The sequence below is a fragment of the Lates calcarifer genome, linkage group LG2 (assembly GCF_001640805.2).
Source record: "Lates calcarifer isolate ASB-BC8 linkage group LG2, TLL_Latcal_v3, whole genome shotgun sequence".
NCBI lineage: Eukaryota > Metazoa > Chordata > Actinopteri > Centropomidae > Lates > Lates calcarifer.
The window spans coordinates 51,176-78,059 of record NC_066834.1 but is presented as its reverse complement, the minus strand read 5'-3'; the positions used below and the strand labels follow the sequence as shown (position 1 = coordinate 78,059).

General features: G+C 41.0%; 1 protein-coding gene across 1 annotated transcript; it reads left to right on the top strand.

Moving 5' to 3' along the window:
• The first annotated feature begins 1,820 nt into the window (after positions 1-1,820).
• Positions 1,821-24,374, top strand: aldh1a2 (aldehyde dehydrogenase 1 family, member A2). Its single transcript, XM_018683212.2, has 13 exons — positions 1,821-2,106; positions 9,590-9,694; positions 10,226-10,366; positions 10,754-10,883; positions 13,990-14,051; positions 14,737-14,865; positions 16,488-16,601; positions 19,916-20,018; positions 20,664-20,848; positions 20,971-21,135; positions 21,355-21,512; positions 23,084-23,158; positions 23,414-24,374. Exons 1-13 carry the CDS (start codon positions 1,990-1,992, stop codon positions 23,484-23,486), a joined length of 1,557 nt encoding a protein of 518 aa, XP_018538728.1. The 5' UTR covers positions 1,821-1,989; the 3' UTR covers positions 23,487-24,374.
• The last annotated feature ends 2,510 nt before the right edge of the window (positions 24,375-26,884 follow it).

Here is a 26,884-nt window from a genome sequence, read left to right as displayed (position 1 = left end):
TAATAAAAAGAATTTGTTTGTTTGTTTATGAAAGGTGAGACTTTTTTAATCTCTCTGCTCCACTCTTTAATGATAAATGATTTAGTGATGAAGATAAAATGACTTAACTCTACTCACTGAAGGAAAACTTTGTCTCAGTGATGAAAATATTTTGAAAACTATTTTTATGATCAGAACATCTAATATCTTCTGTAGCCTGTTTGGGGACAGCCTGAGGTCTGTTAACTTGATGAGATAAAAACAAAAATATAAATTATACATATGAACTCCACCTGAGTCATCATATTCCAGCTCTCAGTGGCTTTTTATTTCTTTAATCTCCTGCCACAGATCCAGTCTTTTATTAAAAATCCCACTTTAGTTTTTGTCTCATCGGAGTTTTTCAGTTTCTTCTTCTTTCTTTCTTCTTTCTTCTTTCTGCAGGCTTCAGGAAACTGAGTGTCCAGAAAAACGTCTTTTTCGTGTCTCCACCACCACATTTCAATTATTAAACTGCTTTGATAAACATGAAGGACGTGTGTGTGTGTGTGTGTGTGTGTGCGAGGCCCTGCGCTGTTCCGGCCTCGCTTCATCCGACAGAGGGAGCTCCATGAAAACATTTGAAGCTCCTCTCCTCACAGTTTGTCACCGTCCACCGGTTCTTATCTTCCGTTCACTGAGCTCTGTGAAACGCTGCGGACTCCGTGTTTTCTCTGCATTAATCAGTGTCAGAGTTTCAGGCTCGTCCTCTTTGATGTGAAACAGACACTTCCAGAGTGTCGCCCATGCTGTGAAAAAAGGCCGATGTGCTGATGGAGGAGAAGCATCCTCCGGGGATTTGCAAATGTCGAGGCCTACATCTGTCTCCACCTTCCTTTGTCCTGTCAGAGACTCATCAATAAACTGAGCTTCTATTAAAACTAAACTGTAGTCATACAGACACGTTCATCTGTGGATCTGTGTCTTTATCCTGAATCCACTGCTGAGAAACCTCTGGTCTGACTCTGTACCTCTCTGACCTGAGGACAGTTGTTGTTGAGTTAACACGTGGTTCTGCTTTAATTCCCTCCATAGTTTTCTGAGACGAGCTCTCCCCGAACAGGCCTAATTGTTGGGATGTTTATTGGAGGTTTAAAGGAGGCGCTGGAGGGAATTATCACCTGCAGGACAAATCTCTGCCAACAACACCCCCAGCAAGAAGCAGCGATCCCCGCGGTCCACATTTCCATAACATCTCAGACCGTGTTAGGAAAGAAAGAGCTCCGGGTGAGAGAGAGCCCAGGGAAGCAGTTTGACACCTTCATGTCACTGAGGAAATGGTTAATGATGGCGCAAGACTGTGAGTTTATATTTTCAATCAAGGGTTAGATATTCCTGTGTGTGTGTGTGTGTGTGTGTGTGTGTGTGTGTGTGTGTATGTGTGGACTGCTGTTTCCAAGGTAAAGAATTAACTTTTAATCTGAGACAAAGTCAAAGTCCTTCAGGTAGCTCAGAACTGAACATTTCCAAGAGATAAAGTCCAGAAGCTCCTGAACGCACCCTGAGGTTTTTTCACCTTAATACAACATGTGGGTTGTTCCTCAGTGTGTGGAGTCTCAGACACTTAGAAACTCTCCTCAGTTTTTATAACGTGGAGCCAAAGAAAGAAAAGTGTTTGAACGTTATTATTGTTATTGTTGTGTTCAGATCATTGGGCTGTGATCCTCTCAGAGCTGAACCATGTTACTGTGAGAAACATGGGGAGTGTGAGGTGGGTGGGGTGGACGTGTTTCTCCTCCTTAACACGCATGGCTATGTAAATGCGTGAATTTAATTTTCTGAAGGACAGCCCTTCTCTTCGCCCAATGAGAGCGAACCGCGGCTGACACCTGGCTATAAACCCAGGAAGGAACCCAAAGTCCTGATCAGAAATCAGTAGAAAAAACCCGGAGAGGCGCAGCAGGCAGCAGCCGAGCGGAGAGAGAGTGAGAGAGAGAGAGAGAGAGAGAGAGAGAGAGAGAGACGGCCGAGATGACTTCCAGTAAGATCGAGATCCCCGGAGAGGTGAAGAGCGACCCCGCTGCTCTCATGGCATCCCTCCAACTGATGCCCTCGCCGGTGCCGAACCCGGAGATCAAGTACACTAAGGTCTGTTTGTCTCTGCACACACACACACACACCACTCTGCACCTCAACACTCAGCTCCGTGTTTAACCTCAGCTCACAACTAAACTTTTTCTGTGTGAGCAGCTGAAGTTTCAGAGTCAGAGCTGCAGCCGAGAAACTGCTCCGAACTGAACCTGACAAACACTGATCCGTTTCTCCTGCGTCCACGTGCTCAGTGTAGATCAGCAATAAATGATCAATGAGTCCTGGACAAGTCATTTCAAAGTAGATCAAATATAAAATAGATTTTATAAATGATATTTATTGATTGATGATTTTAACATTTCAGTGGAATTTACATTTTTAAATGTGAATTATTGCGTCTCTTCAAACACACGAGAGTCTGATAAAAACTGATTTAGTGTCAGTTCCTCGTACTGCAGCTTTCTTTTCTTTTTTCTGTTATAAAGGGCGTGTCACAGTCTGAGCGTGTTTCAGGAATAAACTGAGTTTTCAGACAAACGACACCTACTAACATTTATATAACACTGAGTCACGTGGACAATTTTACCTCCTATTATATTCTTTCTCTTTATTCTACACCAGCTCAGGTTACTGCACTGAAGCCAATTCATACAAGTTATTTAATCATGTTTGTTAATAATAATAGCACAGAGTCTAATTAAAAGGATAATTATACAACTGAAATATTGTTTTCATATTATGATTCAAATATTTCACTTAGTGTTTTTGTGGTGTTCAGTGACTCCTTAATTTATGGTATTTCTGACTATTTACAGTCATATTAGACATCAGTGGAAAAAACTGAAGAAAACAGAACCAATATCCTATGGTCTGAGAGGATTTTATTTTAATGACATTAGTGATCACACACATTCTTATTCTTGTGTCATTCTTATATTACACACACTGTAGTGAATAAACAGTGTAGAGTGAAGTGTGTTGTGAAAGATAACAGTGTGTTATCAGAGCCATTTGTGGATCTCTTCAGTCTGAAGTGTGTGGGTGGAGAAACAGCTGGACAAAGGAACATGAGTCAAACTAAGAACTTTATTTGAGTCATGAAACAAATAATGTTGTAGATATGAGCAAAAAAAAAGATTTTAATTAAAACATCTAAAGTCAGCATGCTGTTTGTAAACTCTACAGTCATGATCAGTAACAGTTCATATTCTGTTGTATAACTGAAGCTACACTTTAAAATCTTATTTCCTTTTATTTAGCTCTTATGTTTTAGATGTGAGTCTGCAGCCAACATAACTGTAGAGCCAGTGACACACGTGTTGAAAATAACATTAATAAGATGAATACGTTTTGTGTTTGTCGTGCTCAGACCAGTAAACTTTGAAGTGAACGTGCATCATTTGCTCTTTTAATATTTACTGATCAGTTTCAGTTTGAGGTCTCACCATCGGTCCTGAAAGGGTCATTTCACTGCACGACAAGTGTTTTTATGATTGTGAGATTAAAGGGCACATCTCATAGAGGACAGATTAATGATAGTGTGGTGGAAATTCATTCAGTGCTATTACTGCTGTGTGTTAACACATATCTCAGTATTTTAAGAGCAAAGGGCATGGTGCTGCTGCTCTGTTACATGTTGTATAGGCTCTGTCATGCTGGAAGCTTTCCTTTCCCTCATCGTGCAGAGAGTTATTAAAGACCCGTGGACACGACAGTGTACAGGAGGAAATTTAGGGAGCGACTTGGTGAATTAACCCCCAGGAATTTGGATCATCCAGTCCCTGTTGGTTTGGTGGACACAGGGGGCAGAAGGGCCCTGATTTATGGGCACCCCTGGCGTGGGCTCTCCTCACACCCTGTTCCTGTTCTCCACCCCACTGACTGCAGGGGAAACAGCCAACACTGTGCACTGGCCTGCAGGACGTGTGGATGGAGCAGCAAATGTCTCACAGTGTTTATATACCTTTATACATATACTCTGCAATACAAATGAAAAATATAAAAATTAAAACATCCTGACAAATTCCAGTTATTAAGTCACTATGACTTTTCTTTGTTTTGCAACACAGAGATTGCATCTGGGAACAGAGATATGACTGATACAGTATTGTTACTTAACAGGTCTGCTTCTATAATGGGGAAACATGTGATAAAAGCCATTATTGCCCCTTGTCCTTTTAACCGAGTCATGAACTGCTCACCCTGTATGATCATATCAGTGAAAACTATATCTTCTTTATCAGCCTGGAGTTCTGTTCATAGTTAGAGTTGGTAGTTTTTATACACACTTTCTCCTGAGGAAGTTTTCTCTCACTAACAGGCTCCAGCAGCTGGGTTATAAGATAGAAACAGTTTTAAGGTTGATAGGACTGCAGAGGAAGCCATAAATAAGAGAGCCATGATATATTTATATTTATATTTACTGATATTTCTCACTTGTGGCTGAAGGAGAGAAGAGAGACTTTTGTTTGGTGAATAATTCCAGAGAAACTTCTGCTGCTTTCTGTAGCAGCTGATACCTGTTGCCTTTGTGGTTTTTCACACACTTCAGTGATAATGAGTCGTTAAACCAGACACTCAGTGGGACACAGTTAACAAGAATGGAAATAAAAGCGCGGCTTTGCTGCTTTTATTTTGAAAGAACAGTCTATAAAATGTGTGTGGCAGATATGCAAGTGAGAAGTCAGAGCATGTTCTGACTTTTATTTTGAAATAATGGACCCTTTTACAAACAATTTTTAAAGTGCGGTCCACAGAATTTCACATCAAGCTTCAACAGAAGAGTGCAGGCAGTTCACTCATAAGAGCTCTGTGTTTTTTAATAATGAATGGAGAATATTTGTTTTTACTTATAGTTTAATATCACAGAAAACAGTGCAACACATATAAAGAGCTAATGAGGAGCAGATTCATTCAGCAGATTCAGTGTCTGAGTTGCAGATCTCTTTCTCTAATCAACTGTTATAAATTGTCTGTATTGTGCTCATGGTGGCATTAGTGCGCTGCTCTCTGTAGGAACCTGTGCAGGACCTGTCTGCTGAAGACCCCAGTGTTTGTAAAGTGGTCTATGCAGAGACATCTACTCAGTTCAGATGAATAAGAGGCTCCATCAATCTGTCACTGATTGAGATAGTACAGATGGAGGCTGGGGGCTCCCCGATGCTGGGTGCTGTCCACTGGGGTGTAAATTATGACTCTGTCTCACTGTGTGGGTTAGTGGCCCTGCCTCGACAGAGCCTGACCTGCAGCTCTGGAGTTTTTCACTTCAAAACCACCATCTTACTGCGATCAAGATCAAACAGAGCCAAAGTTAGGGGATACTGTGCAACTAAATGATTTATCACAACGAGCACAGCGAGAGCCCACCCCCACCCCCGTCCCCTCCTCCACCCCCGCCTACGCCTCTGCTTACACAATCTCCCTGTTCACACACACATGCTCTCTAAAACACATCTCTTTGATTATGACAGGGTAAGTGTGCACCACCATTAATGTGTCCATTGGTGTGAAATGCCTACTTGTGCAGTGAGTGTAAATTACCATCTTAGCAGACACGTCAACATCGTGTCCCCTGTCTCTTAATCACTGTTTAAGGAAGAGCAGTGACAGCGAGGTTAGCCTGTTAACTTCCCATACTTCCTGACAAGGAACGTGTAAATCCTTACGGTGTCATTATGAAAAACACTTGGCTTCATAAATCTGTTGGAACAGGCTTTCTCTAAGCAAGCATCAGACACAGAGTCTTTCTCTGGATGTTTATTTGCCTGTGGAAAAGCGTCACATATCTTAAAAATGACTTCCTCTTTGTCCACAGATCCCACGAGTAAAACTACATAAAAAATGTTTCTTGACCTGAGATTTAAAGAATGGTTAAATACACAGGAAGCCCATCAAACCTTAGATGTTCAAAGGAAAGAAAACACCAATAGCGAGAGGAGACGTCAGTCTTAATGTTGATTCATGAGAATTAAACTGCATGTGGCTTTTGTCTTTTTTCATTAAGATTGGAGTTTAAGTTGTAACATGTTTTGTGTAGCAATAGTATTTATAGTAAGTCTGAAAGGTGACATGTTTCTGTTGGGTTCTGGTATTTCGGAGGCTAAGTTTTTGGCAAAGTTTTGTGATTATTAACAAAATACTGACTTGAAATTAATTTGTTGGATAAGAATCCGCCCAGAAACCTTTTCATACAGTTTTCAGCTGTAAAAACTGAAATCTAATATTCCTTCCGGGGTTTTAAAAAAGGTATTAAGAAGTTAGCATCATATTAGCCTGAAAAAGACTTAAATCTGAATTATTTGTTTCTCCAGTGACAGTCTGCTGTGTTTCTGATCGTCAGGAGGAGAGGAATTAAATGAGTGAATCAACTGAAAAAGTGAATAAGAAGTTGTTTGTAATTGCAGCCTTATGTCAAATTAGTGTTTCTCACATAATGTGTGAGTCAGGATGAACAACTTCTAACCACTCGCCCACACACACGCCGACCAGACAAAGACATTTGCCGGTCGGTGACGGCGGGGTCGCTCTTGCCTCAGCCCGGAGCTCAGGGTGAAAAACACTGAGGCTTCACGGTGTCAGACATGTGGAGAGGAGTAGGAGAAAAAAAACACCAGCTGCTCTCCACTTTCACATGCTCTCCACTCACTTGTAACAGTAGTAATTATCAGAGTTTTTGAAATCCATCCAGAAACAGAGGAAACCGAGGTCCTGTGATAGAGGAGGATATGAAACTTCCTGCACAGACGAATGTTGCAGGTGCCCGGCGAGGATTCATGTGGCTGAGGAATCTTGGCGCGTTGTGTGTAAACACGCACACATCTATATATATGTGTAAACCCTCTCACACACACACATACACACCCCACTCTAACCCTCCCTCACTCCAACCCACATCTCCCCTTCCCACTCCTCCCCCTGCTTTAAAAAAAACCTGAACAGTTCTCCATGTTCCTCAGCCATCAGCATCTGAGCTGTGAGAAGAAGCAAAGAGCCAAACAGATGTTTTGTTGGCTGCACAAACTATTTTGGCGTTTCTTACTTCCCATTACAGTTCATTCCTAAAAAAAAAAAAGAATTCTCACAAAAAAATCACGCAAGTTTTGTTAATATGAAAAAATGAAGGCCTTTAACATCTTCGTGTTTTAAACAAAGCGTTGTTTTCACTCAGAGTATATGAAACATTTGTAATGGTCGACCAAACAGGAACCAGTTAGTAGCTGATCTGAAACAACAACAACAACAACAACCACTTTAAATGTGTTTGTTTACATCATGTCTCCGTGGCCGAGCTGCCTCTGGATGAAGTGATTGACAGCTTTTGAAGCAAAGTATGGGAGTTGTTAAATGTTTGCAGCTGCTTTGTGTCCCATGCAGAAAGTCGCATCCACATCAGGCGTCCTCATTACGTGTCAGACATCACATAGCAGAGTTTTACTGATTTTTAAGAATGAATTCAGCAGTACAAAGTGTTTAAAACTTTAGATGTAGTTTTTTAAAAGGCTTCACTGTGAGAACAGAAACCGGTTTGTTTTGAACATGTTGTCATCATCTCTGCAGCCTCTGAACATGAAACCGTCATGTGCAGCGATAGTAACGACTCCGTGGGGAATGGGAAAGAAATGCTATTTGTCATTTGAAAATGTGCACCCTTGCACTTGTTTTTCCATTCTTGTATTCTTTTCCCCTCGTCCAAATGATCCCAAAAGCAATTTTAAGAAACCTTGAGAGTTGATTTACAGCCCAGGCCTGTCATCTCAATCAAGTCTCTCAATGGAATGAGACAAAAGTCTAACACCAGTCCGAGCCCAGAGAGAGGGCCGAGCCAAACGGCCGCTGACAGTTGTCCTTTTCTGGCCGTGATTTAGGTGGCGGCCTGCTCCACTGTTCTCCTGCTTCATCCGTTCTCCTTTAGCAGCGTCTTGTGAGAGGGGTTACGCCGTGCATAAAGCTACCCATGGTCTGCATTCTTGCTCAGACTGTTGAGGCTGTCAGGGGGCTCCTCTGATTTAGGGCGCCCCACTTCAGTGGCCCCTATAAATTTAAAAGCTAATTCAGTGCTCTACAGGACTTTCTGTTTTTGTAGCTGGCCCTCTGCTCCTTATCGTTACTGACAATTTTATGAAGTGCTCTTAATGAGCGGCAGATTAAAGGTGGCCTCTGATGGAAGGTGCCTGAGAATACTGGGGCTGGTAGAGAGAGAAGCCACTCTAGAGTCTGTTTGTGTGTGTGTGTGTGTGTGTGTGTGTGTGTTTTGATGGTTTGGGGAGGGGGGGTGACCTGTACAAAGGAAGCGTAGAGGAATGAGTCTGCTAACGTATGTTTCTGTGGGGTGGTACACACAGATACTGAACACCTTAAACGTCTGCATGTGAGTTATTCATACGTGGAGTTCACATTATGAGCTTGTGAGTCGTGGGAATGAGGAGGAGTAGGAGGAGGAGGCAGAGTCATGTGTTTGCTGTGACTCCAACAGTTTTCAGACTCCCTGACATTTTATGCCAGCCTGAAAGTAAACACAGCTAACAGCTTACAGCCAATTAAATAGTACTTAAAGCTCAGCGTTTATGGAGGTAAACATGTTGGAGAGTTTAGGGAGGCTGAGGCCAATGGGATACTTGAACCCTGTTCTCAGGTTTGCTCTCAGTGCATCTGAACTCCTCTGAAGCAGAGAGACGGTCAGAGCGTATGTATACTCAGAGGGATTTGTGCCAGCAGATGTTCTCCTTACACTCTATTTATCAGACAGACTGACAACCATTAAAAACAGTGTGTGAGTAGTCTGCCTAATGGATCTAAACATGTCAGAGAGAGAGGAGCTTTTTTGGTGACTTGACTTGCATAAGTTATGGTTGAATTTCAATTCACACCATGCATTTTGTTCCACTCTTGTGAAGAGTTGGTGTGTATCCCAGTGACACAGTTCTCAGTTTGTGATTGTGTAAACATTTTTTTCTTCTCTCTGTTTCAGTGGATGTTGAATGTGTCCTGTTTGGAATCCCAGACAGTTGTTTAACGGAAGACTTGCTTTAACACATCACAGAAACCGAGCGTGGCGCGTGTTTTATGATCTCGTAAACGAGCAGTGATGTTGTGAAACGTGTGTCTGTGTGCTCGGGGGTGGGGGGGATGGGGGGTCTGGTGTCTGATAGGGATTTATCTGCCCCCACCCTCTCACAGCTACCCCCGCACACATTCACCCACCCCCTTTGTCTGGATGGTGGAGCACTCCCCAGAGAGCAATGCTGGACAGGCAGGAATCTGTGTCCAGATTTCCAGAGATTCTCCCATATCCCCTACACAAGAGCCTGAGAGCTGTTAGTGTTTCACAGCCTCAAACACCAGCACGTTACTGCAGCCAACATGGTGTAATGAAGTGATTACTTAATATAACATCAATATTTAAAAATAAAAAAGTAGTCATTACTCCTACCCAAACGTATTACGTCTGCAAATCTATCCATATCAAATTCACATATTTTTAAACCATCTAAAACAGGTTATCTGTCACTGAAATACTAAAGGCTGCCATTTTCTGACGCAGATTTTCATCAACAATGAGTGGCAGGACTCTGTTAGTGGGAAGGTCTTCCCTGTCTACAACCCAGCCACCGGAGAACAGATCTGTGAGGTCCAGGAGGCAGAGAAGGTAAAAACAGCCTCGTCTTTTCCAGATAGTTTCACTGAAGAAATGTTTAAATCTTTAAGATAAAGTAGCCACAGCACACCTAAAGAATTATCCATAGGTAGTAGTCTGCATTCAAAGTTAAGTAAAACCACTTGTCAGCAGTGGTGGATGGTTTAATCAATAAAAATGCCTTTATATTTTATACTGAGTCATCATATGTTTTCAATCTAAAAAGTAAGTAGTATCTGTAACCTTTAAATATATGCAGTGAAGTGAAGAGTGAAGTATACAGCAGCATAAACTGTACTGAGATAAATTGCATTTACTTGTTTTATTTAACACTGAAAACCCAGTCACAGTTTTTCTCCTACATTCTAAAATCTTGTTTTTAGATATATAAACACAGTGAACTGTTCTCTGTATCCAGAGAGTGTAACACAGCCCTTCATTACTTCAGTAACTTTGAGCTGAAAAAGAAGAAAACATTCAGCTATGTGTCTGACATTAAAAAGACAGGTTAGATCATGAGTATATTTCCCTTTGGTGTCGTAGGCTGATGTAGATAAAGCGGTGCAGGCGGCTCGCCTTGCCTTTTCCCTGGGCTCCGTATGGAGAAGGATGGATGCATCTGAGAGAGGTCGCCTGCTGTCCAAATTGGCTGATCTGGTGGAGAGAGACAGTGTCTATCTAGCAGTAAGTTATTTCTCTGAATCACTTAATATATACTTTAATATAAAGTTATTTCCCACATGGATATACTAACAAAAAGTTCTCTTACCCATGAGATTATTACTCTGTTTATGCAGACTAATTATTTCTAACAGCTCTGTATCCAGATTTAAAACAGTTTTCCATGTTAATAATGAGCTTTTATGCCGTCTGAAAACACTCTGAGTCTGAAAATACAAATTAACTTGCTTTGCCTTAAAGAGAACATATAGCCAGTATTTGTAGTTTAGTGTTATCTTAGTGTCACATTTCACCCATGGGGGAGTGTAAAGGCTGGAACAGTAAGGAATTATGTGAGGATCATAGGGTTATATCACATATTTCTCAAACGTCTCCCCCCTCTCTTCTCAGACTATTGAGTCACTGAACAGTGGGAAGCCTTTCCTGCCCACCCTGTTTGTGGACCTCCAAGGAACCATAAAGACTCTGAGATACTTTGCTGGATATGCAGACAAGATCCACGGCACCTCCATTCCCATGGGTAAGATCCCTCTGTGAGCTCCACAGCAGAGTTTCAGTGAAAAGGATTCAATTCAATTCAATTCAATTCAATTTTATTTATATAGTGCCATATCACAACAACAGTCATCTCAAGGCACTTTTCATATAGAGCAGGTCTAGACCGTACTCTTTAAAATAGGTATTTACAGAGAGAGACCCAACAAATCCCACCATGAGCAGCACTAGGCGACAGTGGCAAGGAAAAACTTCATTTTAAGAGGCAGAAACCTCAAGCAGAATCGGACTCAGGGTGGGCGGCCATCTGCCTCAACCAGTTGGGTTAAGAAGGAGAGAGAGAGGGAGAGAGGGGGGGGGATAGCGAAAGAAGAACATAGCATAACACAGGTTCCATATCAGATGTAAGGTGAGGCCAGTAATACAACAGTAGTAATGATAGTAGTGATAATTAAAGTATTAACTGCAAACACAGCAATACAACTAATAGCAGTGTAAGTCATTTCTAATTCTAGCAGCAGGTGTTGAGTGGAGTTGTAGGAGCAGCAGGAGACTTGTCATCACAGATCAGACTCTACAGCTCCAGAAACAGAATTACCTGCGGAAAGAGACAGAAGAGGAGAGAGAGACGGAAGAGCACAATACTACAGGAAAAGGGACATATTGAGTTAGTAACATGTAACATGGGATATGAATCCATATTGATGGAGAGAGAGAGAGAGAGAGAGAGAGAGAGAGAGAGAGAGAGAGAGAGAGAGAGGAGCTCAGTGCATCATGGGAGATCTCCCGGCAGTCTAGGCCTATAGCACTAACTAAGGGATGGTTCAAGCCTGAGCCAACCCTAACTATAAGCTTTATCAAAGAGGAAGGTTTTAAGCCGACTCTTAAAGGTACAGAGGGTGTTTCTGCCTCCCGGACCGAAACTGGGAGAAGGTTCCACAGTAGATGAGCCTGATAACTGAAGGCTCTGCCTCCCATTCTACTCTTGGAAACTCTGGGAACCACCAGTAAACCAGCATTTTGGGAGCGCAGAGTCCTGGTGGGATTGAAAGCAGGTGTGTGATGAGGCAAATATTACACTTTAAAGAGACGACTGATTGAACAAGGAGCCATGTTTGTCCCTCAGGACATTTTGAAGATGAACACAGAGGTGTTCCTGGCTTGTTATTAGGGCTGGGTATTACACCAAATTACTTCCTGAATCGTCTCTAAGTATTAAAAACTTCCAAGCACCAAGAGTTGGCTGCTTGGTGAGATCCTCAGTCTTGTTTACTTATTCAGTAATCTGATTTAAACTGTTGTCCAAGCAAAGTTCAGGACAGCCCTCTGTGTTAGGACAATAAACAGAGATGCATTTTCTCCCATTTCAAACTGTTGCTGTAACTGTAAACACAAAACTGACATATTTTCATCTTTTAAGTTGCTAAGGCGAAAATTTAAAGAAGCTGTTTTCTGTTAACACCCAGCATCCAACACCTATGGAGTGAAATAATTATTATTCATTATATATATTATATATATATTATTCACTCTCTTTTAGCTCTGCTTTGGTCTCCACCAGCTCCTGAGAGAAATATCTGGCTCTTTAGCTGCTAAATTCTCCACTATGTCCACCAGATAGTTGTTGTCTTTGTCTGTCTGCTCAGGTCTTTGGAGCTTTTTTCCCTGAAAACAGCTGCCTATCATTTGCCTGCTGAAAACAACACCATCGAAACAATGAGCTTGAAGATGGTAAAATGTTCATTTGAGCTGCTCTGAGGCTTCAACACTATAAGAATTACACATACTCTTTTTATCAAGTTATAATAAGACATTTAAGATTTGAATCTTGTGATTGTAGCAAAGGTGGGTAGGTAGTAGGTGTATGTAGTAAAATGGAAAAAAATAAGATTTTGTAGAAGGCAAACTTACACTCAGCTGAGTAAGACATCAAGCTGGAAATCAATCCAAACACTAACAGTTACTGTCCTGAGGAGGCTGCCGCCTGTGTCGCCCCTCTGAGGCGATTGAATGTGGGAGTGGAAGAGGGGAAAGTTGGCTGTCTGTTTCAACAGGAAGGACAAAAAAAGAACCTCCTGATACCACTGTATTGTCCCTCTCAAAGCTTCTCTTGTACATTGCTGCCAAACCAGCCGTGGTGAGCATTTTCCCAGGGCTCTGCTTTGAGCGTTCCTCCTCCTGTAGAGAAAACAAACAGGGGTATTTCTGTCGCCTGTGTGATGTAAGGCAGTAAGTGATCATCTTTGTTCACCTGTGATGAGGATGAAGTGCAGGACACATATCATCAACAACCCCTTATTCATCTTTCACATTATGCTATGATTATGGTGTTAAGGTTGTATCATCGACGGTGTGTAATGAATGGGGAGTGTCATTATGCGGAGCACCTTTGGCTACACATTTTGGTTTAGTTTACATTGCTCGTTCCAAATTGAAATATAAGTCATTTGAAGACGTCATACTTTCAAACAAACCTTGCAGATACTTGAGTTCCTCCTGTAGAAACTCATGTCTAATAGGGTTATAGTTTCATTCTGCAAACAATAACAGTTTGAAAGATCCAAAATCCACTTTGAAATGAAGGAGAAAGGTCGACGTATGAACATTAACTATGTCTCATCGTGCAGTTGTGTGTGTCCATTTCAGACTCTCACTGTATCCCATTGAAAATGATTTTCTGGCTTGTCTTCTACATTCATCATTCCAGTCCCAGTGCAACATTAAGCAATGTTTCATCAGCTGACGACTATTGTAACTAATTTATACACACATTTCTCAATATCAATTGTTTTTGTGGACGATGAAAAAGCATGGCACACCCTTAGTAAGTACCTCCTTTTATTCAAGTAATGCAAGAGGAATGAGCAAACCTTTCCAGCATAACACCCATCTCTATGACCTAAAACAGTTACACACATGCCTGTGCTGTTAGAGGCTCGAAATGAAATGTAATCTCTCACCAGGGTAAAGTAACCAGGAATGTTGCGTGTGGATTCACTTACAAATTAACATGTTGAGTCAACAACACCGGGGGTATCAGGTGCTGACATTTTTCATGTGTTTGAGGCTTTTTTTTAAAGCTTTAAACTGCTAAAGCTAAACCTCTTTGTGTCTGTGCTTGTCCTCCACAGATGGAGAGTATCTGACATTTACCAGATATGAGCCCATTGGAGTTTGTGGACAAATTATCCCTGTGAGTATTACCCTTCCTACATGTGACATGCATGATGGATACAAATGGACATGAAAGATAGAGTAAACAGATAACAGGGAATTGGCTGAGTTTAAAAGAGAGATCGGTGGTTGTTAGTCTCGCCTGTTTGTTGTCATTACATTCTGCGTTTTCCAGTAATTCCCTGACAAGTCAGTGTTTATTCGGGTAAATCCTGCTGGTAAGCCCCAGAATGACTGTGCCAGTGAGTTTCAGTAATAGGGAATGAGAAGTGAGAGGCAGAGGACTGAGATGAGGGTTTGAGGAAAGGAGAATGGTGAGAAAGGAGGAAAAGATCAAGGAGAAAGAGACACTGTTTTGTGATTGTGCAAGAGTGCAGAAAGCGTGTGGTTCTGTGTTGAGCCCCATGGGCTCCTGTGTAAAGCAGAAATAACACAGGCCTGTGTGTTGTACAGTGATATGGCTCTATTGCACATGTGTTGCAATTTCCCGGCTTTCTCAGAATACTGTGGGAAGAGAAAATACTGTACAAGTGCCGAGAACATTTTCTCACTTGACTATGTTTAGACAGAGTGAAAATGAGAGTAAGTGACTTAAGAGCGATGAGTTATTGAGCTTGACTTGTGACCACCCAGTATGTCAGTCAGATGCATGATGTCTTTTTCCGGCATATGTGTGTGTGTGTGTGTGTGTGTGTCACGCACAGTGGAACTTCCCTCTGATGATGACAGCATGGAAGCTGGGCCCGGCGCTCGCCTGTGGAAACACTGTCATCCTCAAACCTGCTGAGCAGACGCCGCTCACCTGCCTCTACATAGCAGCTCTCATCAAGGAGGTAAACGACAGCATCGCTCTGCCAACCTCTAATGTGTTCACCAGGCATTTTGCCAACATTTCATTTGGACAGACCAACGTTAATAGTCCAATAACTGAATCAGAATCACTTACAGGTTTCAGTTTGCCAAGAACACAGTGTTCACTATGAATTTGGCCAACACTTTATTTGGATAGTCCAATGTTAATGTAACCGCAAAGCGACAAAAAACAGATGTTTAACAAAGTGTCACTTGTCTATCTGATGCTCCTTTCAGAGTCTGTAATCCTAATCTCCACCCTTAGAATAATTCCAGCCAAAACATTAGCTAGAGTTAAAGGGCCAGTTCACCCAAATCACAAACACACACACACACACACACACACACACACACACACACACACACACACACACACACACACACACACACATTTCATTGCTTATAGGGGAAACTAGACATGCAGATAGCTGATTTCTGCTGCTTCTTTAATACAATCTTGAAGCACTGAAAAATTCCACATTAAAAACCCATCAGCAGCATGTCTTTGATGATGCTGGCTCCTCAGGAGAGCTCACACACTCCTCTGTGGACACTGAAGGGACTGAAGTGAAGAAAGATGATCATGTATGAACAAATCTCTATAAACAAATTGTCAGAGTGAACTCATTCTACTGAATCACTATCAGAATCAGCAGTTTTTAACAGTGGAGCTCCTCTCACTGGTGACTGAGAGCATCTGCTGTGATTCACATCACTATACTTCAATGTTAAAAGCTTATTAAAAAATAACAAAATCAGCAAAATCAGATTCCTTTGAAACTGGAGGGACGAGCAGCCAAGAGGTAACAACCATTCACATTAGCTGCAGACTTGTAATTTAGAGTTGGAGGTATCAGGAATTTCTGACTCCAACAATATCTCCCTCATGGTGAAAAGAACTACAAACATGTCAACAAACTGTTGGCAGAACTTCTGCAAATACACAATCAGTTACTGTATAGTAAAATAAATTCCAATATTAACACAAATATAATCAGTTCAGCAAATGTCATTGGAGCTACATACAGTTTGTATCTGGTTTCACTTGATAACAAACTGCTACAAATACATAACTCAACTTAGGCAGTGACCTTGAATCTTGAACTGAGCTGATTCAATACAGTCATGCACAGTTTCCACCTCTAACTTTAAACACAACAGTTACAGTAACCAGTGCCAACACATTACAAAAGAACACTAATACACAAAGTACAAAACAGTTTCACACTGTACAGACAAGACAGTCACATCACCACAAATATGATTCTTGAAGTTGATCTAAGTAAATTCAAATACAAAGTGAAATATCTGCATAGCAATGTATTGTAGTGCAATTAAACAGGAGAGGAATATTCAGCATTTCATATTAATGTAGTGAAATAAAATAATGCTGTCCACATCCTCCCTGTTGTCCCCTGCCCTCTCTGGCCTCTCCTCTTTTTGGAGACTATCTGTCTGTTGCCTTCTTCTTTTTGATGTTCTCTCCGTTCTCTGTCGGTGGGGAGGTTGGGTTGGGTCCGGATTCCCCCACACTGCCTGTGGTTTTGCTTGGCTCTGCTGTCATCTCCGCTAAAGCTTGTTTCCTCTCATATTGTTTTGACAGGCCGGGTTTCCACCGGGAGTCATCAATATTTTGCCAGGATTCGGGCCAACGGCAGGAGCTGCAATTGCTTCGCACATGGGCATAGACAAAGTGGCTTTCACAGGATCAACTGAGGTACTTTTCTCTCTTGTAAAGTGTCTCAGATCAACACCTGCCTACTGCTCACTTTGTGCAGAGCATAAGAGGAGGCTGGGTAATTGGGGGAGGTTGTGTGCCTGTACTGAAGTCTAAATGACAAACAAATGGCGACTTACATAAGTTGCGTGCCCTGTCATTACTCCTCATGACGGGGGCTCTGATTTTATCTCGCACACATGCACATATTTGTGCTGTCAAAAGTATACAAGCACATCTCTCTGAAAATACAGCCTCTCCTCTGTTTTCCCTCCACTGTCTCTGCTGTATTGATGTACCTCCACTGCACCTTTCATCAAACTTACATTCAGGACACACACAGGATAAACCCTTGCAGCTTTGTAGTACAGGGAAGCAGTTAATGGAAAGCTAAATCATCAAGGACATACCATGTTAGGTGTTGAGCGGTCGGGGGTGTTGTGGTCCAAATGCATTCCTCCAGCCGGAGGTAACAGCCAGAGTGACAGCAGATTCCTTTTCTGCAGATCATTTATAAACATCTGTTATTTCGAACGGCAAACTAAGCCCTCTGCCCAATACAGAATTTATGGTTTGATGCGACTAGTTTATATTTCACATGTATCTTTGGTAAATGAGCCAGGTTTATATCATGTTAGGATCAGACTTTGTGGTTTATAGAGATGTCTGTTTTGACCCTGCTGCTGTGTTGGAGAAGCAGTGTGTTATTACCAGGTAACAGGTATAGATATCACTGACTACATGATTACATGAGTGCTCAGTTCTCATGGGTCAGACCAAACCCATCCTCTAACTCTGCCTTCAGCTTTCGTGTCTGTGTCTGTTAGGGCATCACAGTGTCCACAGACGTATAAACACCTGTAGTTAAAACCACCTCACTGGTAAGTGGTGGTATGGAAAGGTGCTTCAGTGCCTCCTTTATCTCCTTTAACATGGGGTACACTGGACTGGAAAAGGAGAGGAGAGATTGCCATCCCATAATTCCTCACAGCAGCAACATTTAAAGTGACCCACATTGATAACATCCACCATCACATATCAATGTTGTCTTATGAATTTTCCATCAAGGTCGAGGAAAAGTGGTTTGAAAAGGACGTAATATTTGCGACTATTTGACTGCAGCCTTGTTCTGCTTCTTACTCTCTTAATTTCAACCTTTGAATATCCCATTTAAATCTGTTAATTTCCTCATTCTTTTCCACTTAATTGTTTTCTTGTGTGTCTTGTGTCATTAAAATACCTTCTCCAGCTACAGTCATGTCAACCATGTACTGAAAACTTGCAAATTGCAAAACAAAACACAAACTGGAACATGGTAGCAAAACATGACAAACATAATAAGCATGAAAAACATGGTCAAAGATTATTGTCATCTCTGGGCTGTAGCGTCATCTAAATTACCAACAGACTAATCAAACTAATCAGCTCCACAGACGGTTGAAATATTGTCCTAGTTTAACAATACAAATTTAACTATTTACAAATATTTATCCTGTGTATGAATGGTTCCAACATTGTGCATTTATAACATAAAACATACATTTTCCAGTTGTCATTCTCTCTCTCACAGACCCAATCAGTGTGTGCACGCAAGCTCACATAAATGCACCTTCTAACACAAACATCTTCTTTGTTTTATCATCTCGTCTTGATTGAACATTTCCTTTGTGAGTGGCCCAGTTTTTTTTTTTTTTACTAGTTTTCCTGTTGTTTCATGTGATCTGGAGTCAATTAGTGAGAGAACGAGCCAGTGCTGTAAGAGCCTGTTGATGCCCAGACAGTGAGTCACTGCTCTGTAGTAGCAGCGGTGGTGGTGGTGGTGGGGGGGGGGGGGGGTAGTAGTCACCACAGCATCTCCTCACAGGGTGGAAGATGAGGGTGTAGTTACAGGTGGATTTTAGGACCACGTCCCATCTTCATATGGACTCACGTGTGACTGTGACTCCACATGCATGGAGGAGGTCCTTCTGCCCAGTGTGTTTCCTTTACCCTGAATAAACACACACTAACCTCCTCTTAGTCAGCTGCTTTGTGTTTCTGATCAAAGACAGACAAAACACATCATGAACAATGAACCAAGCCAAGTGCTGTGTTGTTTTTATACAGCTTCGATACCAGCCGCAGTTCAGCAGTCTGTTCAGTCTGTTCTGTTCTGTTGTTTTCTATTACATCTCAGTAACTTGAAGATGAGTCTTTTCCGTGCACTTGAATGGGTTTTTTTCTCAGCTGGACACTGAGAGGGTATTTTTCCACTTTAGCCTGTCAGTTCTCTTGGAAAATAAAACAGGCTGCATGAGTAACAGGAAGATGAATACTTGTTTAGGGTGTAGGGTTGTGAGGGAGGTTTGTGTGCAGGGTTTCTCAGGCTTGTTATCTGTTGAGTCAATATTTCAAGACACATTAAAAAGATCAGTTAAAAGCAGCTGATTCATGCTACTAAGTCGTGGTTCCCCAAACTGTCCGTGGGTAAGATGATGTCCTTTATTTCCAGTGCAGATTTAATCAGCATTTTTTTTTCACACCAGAAAAATATCTGGCTGTGGCAGTGACAGTGGTTCTGCATGTTTCAGCCTGCCTATTATAAATTATTTACACTTTGCATCATAACAATCCATTTAGCAAAATGTGTGCATGGATTTTGTTAAATTTTCCAGGCATATATTGTTTGTTTGTATGAAATTTTTTTCACAGACTCTTGAAAAATTAATTGTATTATTGATTACAGTACACGTCAATACATTTTGTTTACCATTTGTGAGGTAGAGAGAAATGAAGACATTTCTGATCAATCTACTCCTAAGCTGTATCACTACACAATAATAGCCTGTAATGTAACAGAAATAAATGCAGATGTGATTGATCACACAATATAAACACATTTCAAGAAAAAAAAAATTGTCATAAAATCTGAACTTGTTCAACGTACAACTGAAAAAGGTTAATAACAACAAAAAAATTGATGAAAACATGATCTGTAGAAGCTAAAACACTGGTATGGTTCTTGTCATCATCGACACAACAGACCCTCTTCATACCAAACAGCCCTCTGTCCAATCACATGACACCACCCACACACCTTGTGGTTCCTTCTTCCTGCCCTTCATTAGACATTTAAGATAATTTTCCTGTTGCTGTTTCCAAAAACCTGTAATAGATATTCATTCTGTGTGTTTGCAGAACTCATGTTTCAGCTGGCGTACCGGTGCTGGAGCTAACCAACTTTTTTAAGCCATTTAATGGCTCCAGCTGATTTACTGATCTGGCTGCAGGCCTGCATCTCTGTGAGTAAACCTCAGCTCTGTTTCCTCCGCTAGGTCGGCAAGCTGATCCAAGAAGCAGCTGGGAAGAGTAACCTGAAGAGAGTGACGCTGGAGCTGGGAGGAAAAAATCCCAACATCATATTTGCAGATGCTGATTGTGAGTTTTCAAGTCATGTTTTATTCATGGCTCTGTTTACCTGTCAACCTCACCCAGGTGGTCTGCCACTATCTCTGTTTTGTTTAGCCGTGTGTCCCGTTCTCAGGCCCTTCACTCTGTAGATAAACACACATGGACTGAGAAGTCTAAAATGTTTTGTAGTGCTATGAAAACCTGGATGGATGGCTTTCATATAAAGTCTATATAGCTCACCAAACTGGGGTGAGACTTTCAAATGCTTTCAGCAGCCGTGAGAGGGGCTCCCTAAGGCCTGTAAATCAGGAGAATGGACCCTGACTCAGTCGCTGCTTTAGCCGAGACTCATAAATCACAGGGGTGCGTTAACCCTTCGTGGACACCAGCAGGGTCCTGTCTCTCAGGTGTCAGGTATCAGATTTGCACAGGATAGCTTCAATAAATATTGTAACAGTACACTACACTACTTTTTTTTAACCAGATAAAGTTTTGATATGTATGTGGCTTATGTTCACTTTGAATTCTAAATTATTTCACTTTAAAGATCCCAATTAAGATTTTTCTTTCTTAACAATAGTCTTGTGGTTATACAATGATTTCCATCAGACACTTTTATTAAACAAACAAGTTGTTTTACTGGGATATTGAAGTAAAATCTCTTTTTTCCAGTGGATTTGGCTGTAGAGCAGGCCCACCAGGGCGTGTTTTTCAATGCAGGCCAGTGCTGCACGGCAGGCTCCCGCATCTATGTGGAGGAGCCCATATATGACGAGTTTGTCCGGAGGAGTGTGGAGAGAGCCAAGAGGCGGAGAGTCGGCAGCCCCTTTGATCCCACTACTGAGCAGGGTCCACAGGTGAGTGAGGATAACCCATCTGTCGCTTCATGAAACTACAGAGGACAAGTTTGGTTTCATAATTTCTACGTTTCCCTTTCCTCTTTATGTCTCCCCTCTGCCCTTTCTGTCCACCTCCACAGATCAGTCGGGAGCAGCAGAATCGCGTGTTGGAGTTTATCCAGAGTGGCATCAGTGAAGGAGCCAAGCTGGAGTGTGGAGGCAAAGCTCTGGGCTTGAAAGGGTTCTTCATTGAGCCCACTGTTTTCTCTAATGTGAGGGATGACATGCGCATCGCCAGAGAGGAAGTACGGTGATATACAACTGGTATTTTGATTGAATTTATACTTGTGTGAAAAGCAGTGGGTGAAGAAGTTCTCGGATTCTTTGCCGCTCAAGTAAATGTCTTGCATTCAAAACGTCACTCATTAATGACCGATAATATATAAATATAATTTAAAAATTAGATAGGTAAATGAGAGGATATGAAGTTAGTAATGAACCTGTATATTGTTTCCTCTTCACAGATTTTTGGACCAGTGCAGCAGATCATGAAGTTCAAAACTCTCGAGGAAGTGATAGAAAGAGCCAACAACACAGATTATGGTTTGGTTGCGGCTGTATTCACCAACGACATCAACAAAGCCATGACCATATCCACAGCCATGCAAGCCGGCACTGTCTGGTAAGATTTCTTGTGTTTCCTCCTTCAGCTGCAATCAGGAATATTTTTCATGTGGGAAGTATCAATAATATCAGGCATCCACAAACCATAAACTGGCAAAGTGCCACTTCACTATCATTGCACAAGCTGCAAAGAAATGTTTTCCTTCCTCTTTTTTGCTTTTTCCCTCAGCTCAGACATTCAAGATGTAAAAATATTAGAAGTAGCAAGACAACAACATCAAACATGAATTGCAAATGTAAACTGACACCCCAATTTTATAATTTGTATAAATGAAATGGTCATAAATTGTTACTTCTTGATTTCTCCTAAATTGTTTTGTTTCAGTTGTAATTACCTGCAGATGGTTATGAGTAGGGGTAGAAGTATAACTAACATACAGCATCTGCCAAGAAATTTTCACAACTTGTCATACTAGACTGCAATCCTCCACTCGCTGAGAAAACATTTTTCTTCCTTGTCCTTCATCCTCGATGCCCCAATCATTGGCTTACTTCTCTTCCTCTGTAGAGGATTGTGTGGAACTTTGAGAAGGACCAAACCTTTTTTCTTACCATGTTTTCTTCTTCAACAAATCCTTCCTATTCCAAACAACATTTCCTCAGTGCTCATACTGACCACAGTGACCGCTTCTCCTAAAGACATTTGGGATTAACCACAGACAACCGGCTGTGTCTCCAGTTGCCGTATGAGCTCATAGATATGTCTTTTGCATTGTCTGTTGATTCTGTATTGAGGAATTTTCTTTCAGTACTTAGTCATAACTTTGTTCTCAAAGGTAGATGTCTCCCTCTTTGCTTTCCCATGACACCTTGCACAACTCTCCACAGCACACCATCCTGTTGGTGTCTGAGGTTATTTCCCATTTTCTTACATACAGTCCACTGGTCAGTCATGTGGTTTACAGATCACCACAGATACAACATCTACAAAACAAAAAACAAACTACCATCATTTCTAGAACGGTATTTACAAAATACTATAATTATTCAATATTTGACAGACAGATATTTACAAGAGAAATTATCATGAATACTAAACACACAATGTTATAACCAGCTTTTGAAAATACTCTGCAGCAAATCTTTTGTCTGAGTCCATTGAAACTGGTCTCAGCTCAGTTTCCTCTGTGTTAAGTGTTACTGTTGAGGTTGGACTGTGAGGGAATTCTTGGACATTCAGTCACACTCCTCCCTCCCTCCAACTTTCACAATCTCAAAGTTCTCTCACTTTCTTCACATTGTCATATTTTTTCCATACCCTGCTCAAACATTCACATGTTCTCTTCACAGCATCCTTTCACTAGTTCTCTCCCAGGCAGTTGTGGCTGGAAAACTCACAAATATACAACCTGATAAACTTCAGCTGTGTTTGCTAAATAAAAATGGAATTATGTCGTCAAGTCCAGAGGGTTTCAAAAATAGCTGTAATGATGAAAATATATTTTTACATCAGCATAACTGAATGCAGCTTGAATACTACTGCTTTGGACAAAGTTATGCACCATTTTACAATAGCAAGCCACATTAGTCAAACGCACAAGAGTGATCAATGTTTTGTGTATTTCACAGGATAAACTGCTTCAACGCTCTGAGCACACAGTGTCCATTTGGGGGATATAAAATGTCTGGCAATGGACGTGAATTGTGAGTATGACTTGGTTGTCTGCCCACAGAATATACACAAATTAACCACAATATTACTAATACTGACTTTGTGTTATGAAAACCTACTTTCCAAAATTGCTTAACATCACATAAATCTTTATTTAAGAGGATATTGCAATATTTCTTCTCTGATGGTCTCCAGCAGTGCCTACGCCATATTTTAATGGTGCTGTCAACATGATAGTTTAAACAAAACGAGCAGCATTGTTACTATTTCCGGTTGTCTGTTTTCAGGGGAGAAAGTGGCTTGAAGGAGTACTCAGAGGTGAAAACCATCACAATGAAGATGGTTGCCAAGAACTCTTAAGGTGGCCATGCTTTTTCAGGAGGAGGTATCATCTTCCTCATCACTGACCCACCTCTTGTCAGTCCATCCACCGTGGCAAACCACATTAACCATCAGAATTAGTTATCTCCATGGTAACTACAGGCTGTGACCACTTGCTGTCCTCCCCTCCGGTCCCTCCATCAGCTCCGCCTTCGCTCACCACAGACAGACAGCCAATCCCTGTCCAGCTATCTCCACTTGCCCCAAATCTGTGGACTGTCTCTAGTCTAACTGACAACCACTGAACTACCCACATACTGTATACCTCCTCCACTAACTCCACTAAAGCACTCACAGAGATGATAGGGGAGGCTGCTCTGACTGCAAGTTCCAATAACAAACCCCCCCTCCCAGCCGCTACACCCTGACCCTCACTCCCCAAATGCTGGATGCTCAGAGACTCAGTAGCCGCACTTGCAAACAACCCTTTACTAGCAACTTGTCATGTGTTGGGAGGCAGTGTTTCTTTGTACTGTGCGATATGATCAAAAAACCTCATGTGTCATTGTCTTGGTAGAATCTATGCCAGCATGTCAGCTCATTCAAGACCACTGATGTTGTCAGCCTCAGATATGAGTGGATGAAATGTTAATTCTGAATTAAAATTGATTTCTAATTCTCTTTGTTTATATTTTAGCTCATATGACTTAACACTGTATGTCAACCTTTGACTGATGTAAACGTGAAAGATTTTAACCTCTTAAAAGCATTTTACTCTCACCTGCTAAAAGAGGAGTGGATGTATTTTAAACATTATGTAACTGATTTTCATTGATGTCCATCTATGTTTATGTTTATACAATCATATGCTATAAAATTATAAAATGACCATAGTTTTTTTCAGTAAAAAGCTTTTTTCCTGGAAAATCTTTTTCTCTGTGTGTTCACTATGATATTAGGATTCCGTATCCAACTTTACTCTGCTGCTCAAGAGGTCACATAGTTTCCAGTTGATTCAGTCTGAGGTTTGAATGTAAAACAGTAGAGAGACACTGAGTCTGTCACTGAACCTCAAACACATTGATAATTTAATTATGCATGACTTGATGCATCTCATGTAGAAATAAACTGATCCAAAGATATTATTTTATTGATATATATGTTGAACACATTGTAATTTATTAAGTAGCACTGAAACACATATTTAAACAGAAAAGTGCATATATACTCTGAGACAGTGTTCCTCTTGTGCACTTATCCAATGGTCAACATGGCAGAACCTTTTGTAAAAGTATTCTTAAATTCAGTCAGCTCCACCTACTGGGCAGGTGGACTCATGACTGCCTCAGAATGAGAAGACATTGTCACAGCAAAGACAGCACAGGTGCAGGTAATGAAACTTATAATGCCTTAACTCCATTTAGCTGCTCTGGTTTCCACGTTCTGGTATTGTTGATGTTATTAGTAACACCTGTGCTTTTTCAGCTATGAAAAGCAGCCACAGAAAATTACAACCACAGCACAGCAGTGAAAAACCTAAATAAATCAATAACATGCAAATTCAAAGATAGCAGGTAAGACAATTTGGGAAACACACTATTTGCAGTACAGATTGGTTAGTTCTTCAGAATCTGTGGGCTGCCATTTACTTCACAAAGTAGCCAGCTCATCCAGATAAGTGAGGGTCATGACTAACAGGGAGGAGGGTGAGAAAAGCAACTTTAAATGTCAGAAGTTGCTTAATAACCACCAACTTCTAACATTTGCATATGTGACCTAAAGCCTAGTAACTGTAACTGTACTGAGACCTTTATCAGAGCCACTGAGGAAATACTGTGACATAAAAAAAGCAGAAGAAATAAATGCTATACCTGCAGGTAACATGAACATGAATTAAATGGAAATTTTACCCTGAAACTGAAGCAGCTAAATGAATTCAGAGGAAAAAAATCTAATCATTTAGGACTGATTTGAAGCTCCCTCACATGAACGTTCACCTACATTTAATTAGTTTTTGAACAATGAGCCCACTGAGTTGGATTATTCCAGCACCATTTTATTTTATGTTAAAATACAGGAGATGAGGACATGTGTCCATTAAGAGGGGCTATATCAGCAGAAATATGAGTCTAGAGGATGTTGCTGTTCTTGTTGGAAATGAACTGATGTGAAGACATTGCACTGGAGCCTTTCTTTAGCAATCAACTTTTAAATTATCAGGGTACATTTTCCCACAATTCCCTTCCCAGTTGGTATCTGCAGCCTTTCCAAAGAGAAGATGAAAAAGTGATCTCCTTATTGCAGCACTCTGTTAACACAACAGGGAATGTCAGTGCAGATTATGGACACACACTCTCAAGTAAAAAGGTCATCCATGAACCTTTGTGTGTCTCAAGCTAATGCAGATAAAACCACACTGGGTTTTGTGTTTGCAGTTTTACCAAGAACGCTTCATGCACATCAAAAACCACAGTAAAATTAACTGGCAACACTATCTTCTTCATTCAAACATATTTGGGTACCCCTTGTTGCTCTAACATTCTTTTTCCACAGTTATTTATAATGAGCCTATCATAGAGACCACAACATTACACTAGATTGATGTAGAATAATTGAAAGTCAAAAGAGATGACATTGGCATTTTATTTAGCTTTCCTAAATTACATTTTCAGTAGTGAGCAGAAATGAGTTTTGCTTTGGATTTCTCAAAGAAAGGAAAAATTCAGATCCAGTCAGGTCCATATCTGCTTAGTGCGAACCCTTCAGACAGCCTCATTTTCTTAGTGTGTACAAGCATAACCCCACAGTTAAGGACATCAGCTTGGAAACAGACCACACACTGACAGGGACATTCACCCTTTGTCCAGATGGACCCTTATCCTTCACAAGCCATGTTTATAGCTTCAGTTAATATTCTAGCAAGATAGCGCTGTTTTTTCTGCTATGTGTTTTTTCATAATATTTTCTCACAAGTTAACAAACCAAACAGACATGTTTCTCTGTGTCCGGTTCATCATGTGTGATGATGTCTGGTTCTTTTTATCTGTCACTTAAAGGGCATTTACTGGTTTTGTTGTTACTCAGAGGTATTTTAGAGACATGTCTTGTGTTGTGGCATTCAGTGTGTGTGTGTGAGTGTGAGTGAGAGCATGGTCTGATTTTTCTCACTAAATGTTGTGCAAGCGTCTTTGTACATGCTTCTCATTCCAGTGTAGAGTGAGTCAGGACTCAGTGAGAGAACAGATCTGGAGAACAGAGACTCCTCCGCACATCGATGCTATGACGAGCTCACGTCTGCATGAGACTGAAAATGACATGACTAGTTAAAATCACAAAAAAATAAAAAAAAAAATTTAAAAAAAATCTGTTTTTGTCAACATTATAAATCAGTAAATCCACTCCCTGGAATGAGAGATTGCTATGAGGTTTGGTTCAGA

Bases quoted from the DNA above. Each gene is read 5' to 3' on its own strand.
- aldh1a2 (XM_018683212.2), top strand. From the start codon at position 1,990: ATGACTTCCAGTAAGATCGAGATCCCCGGAGAGGTGAAGAGCGACCCC. The intron at 16,602-19,915 runs GTACTTTTCTCT...TTCCTCCGCTAG, and splicing joins CTTTCACAGGATCAACTGAG to GTCGGCAAGCTGATCCAAGA. The intron at 20,849-20,970 runs GTGAGTGAGGAT...CCACCTCCACAG, and splicing joins CTACTGAGCAGGGTCCACAG to ATCAGTCGGGAGCAGCAGAA.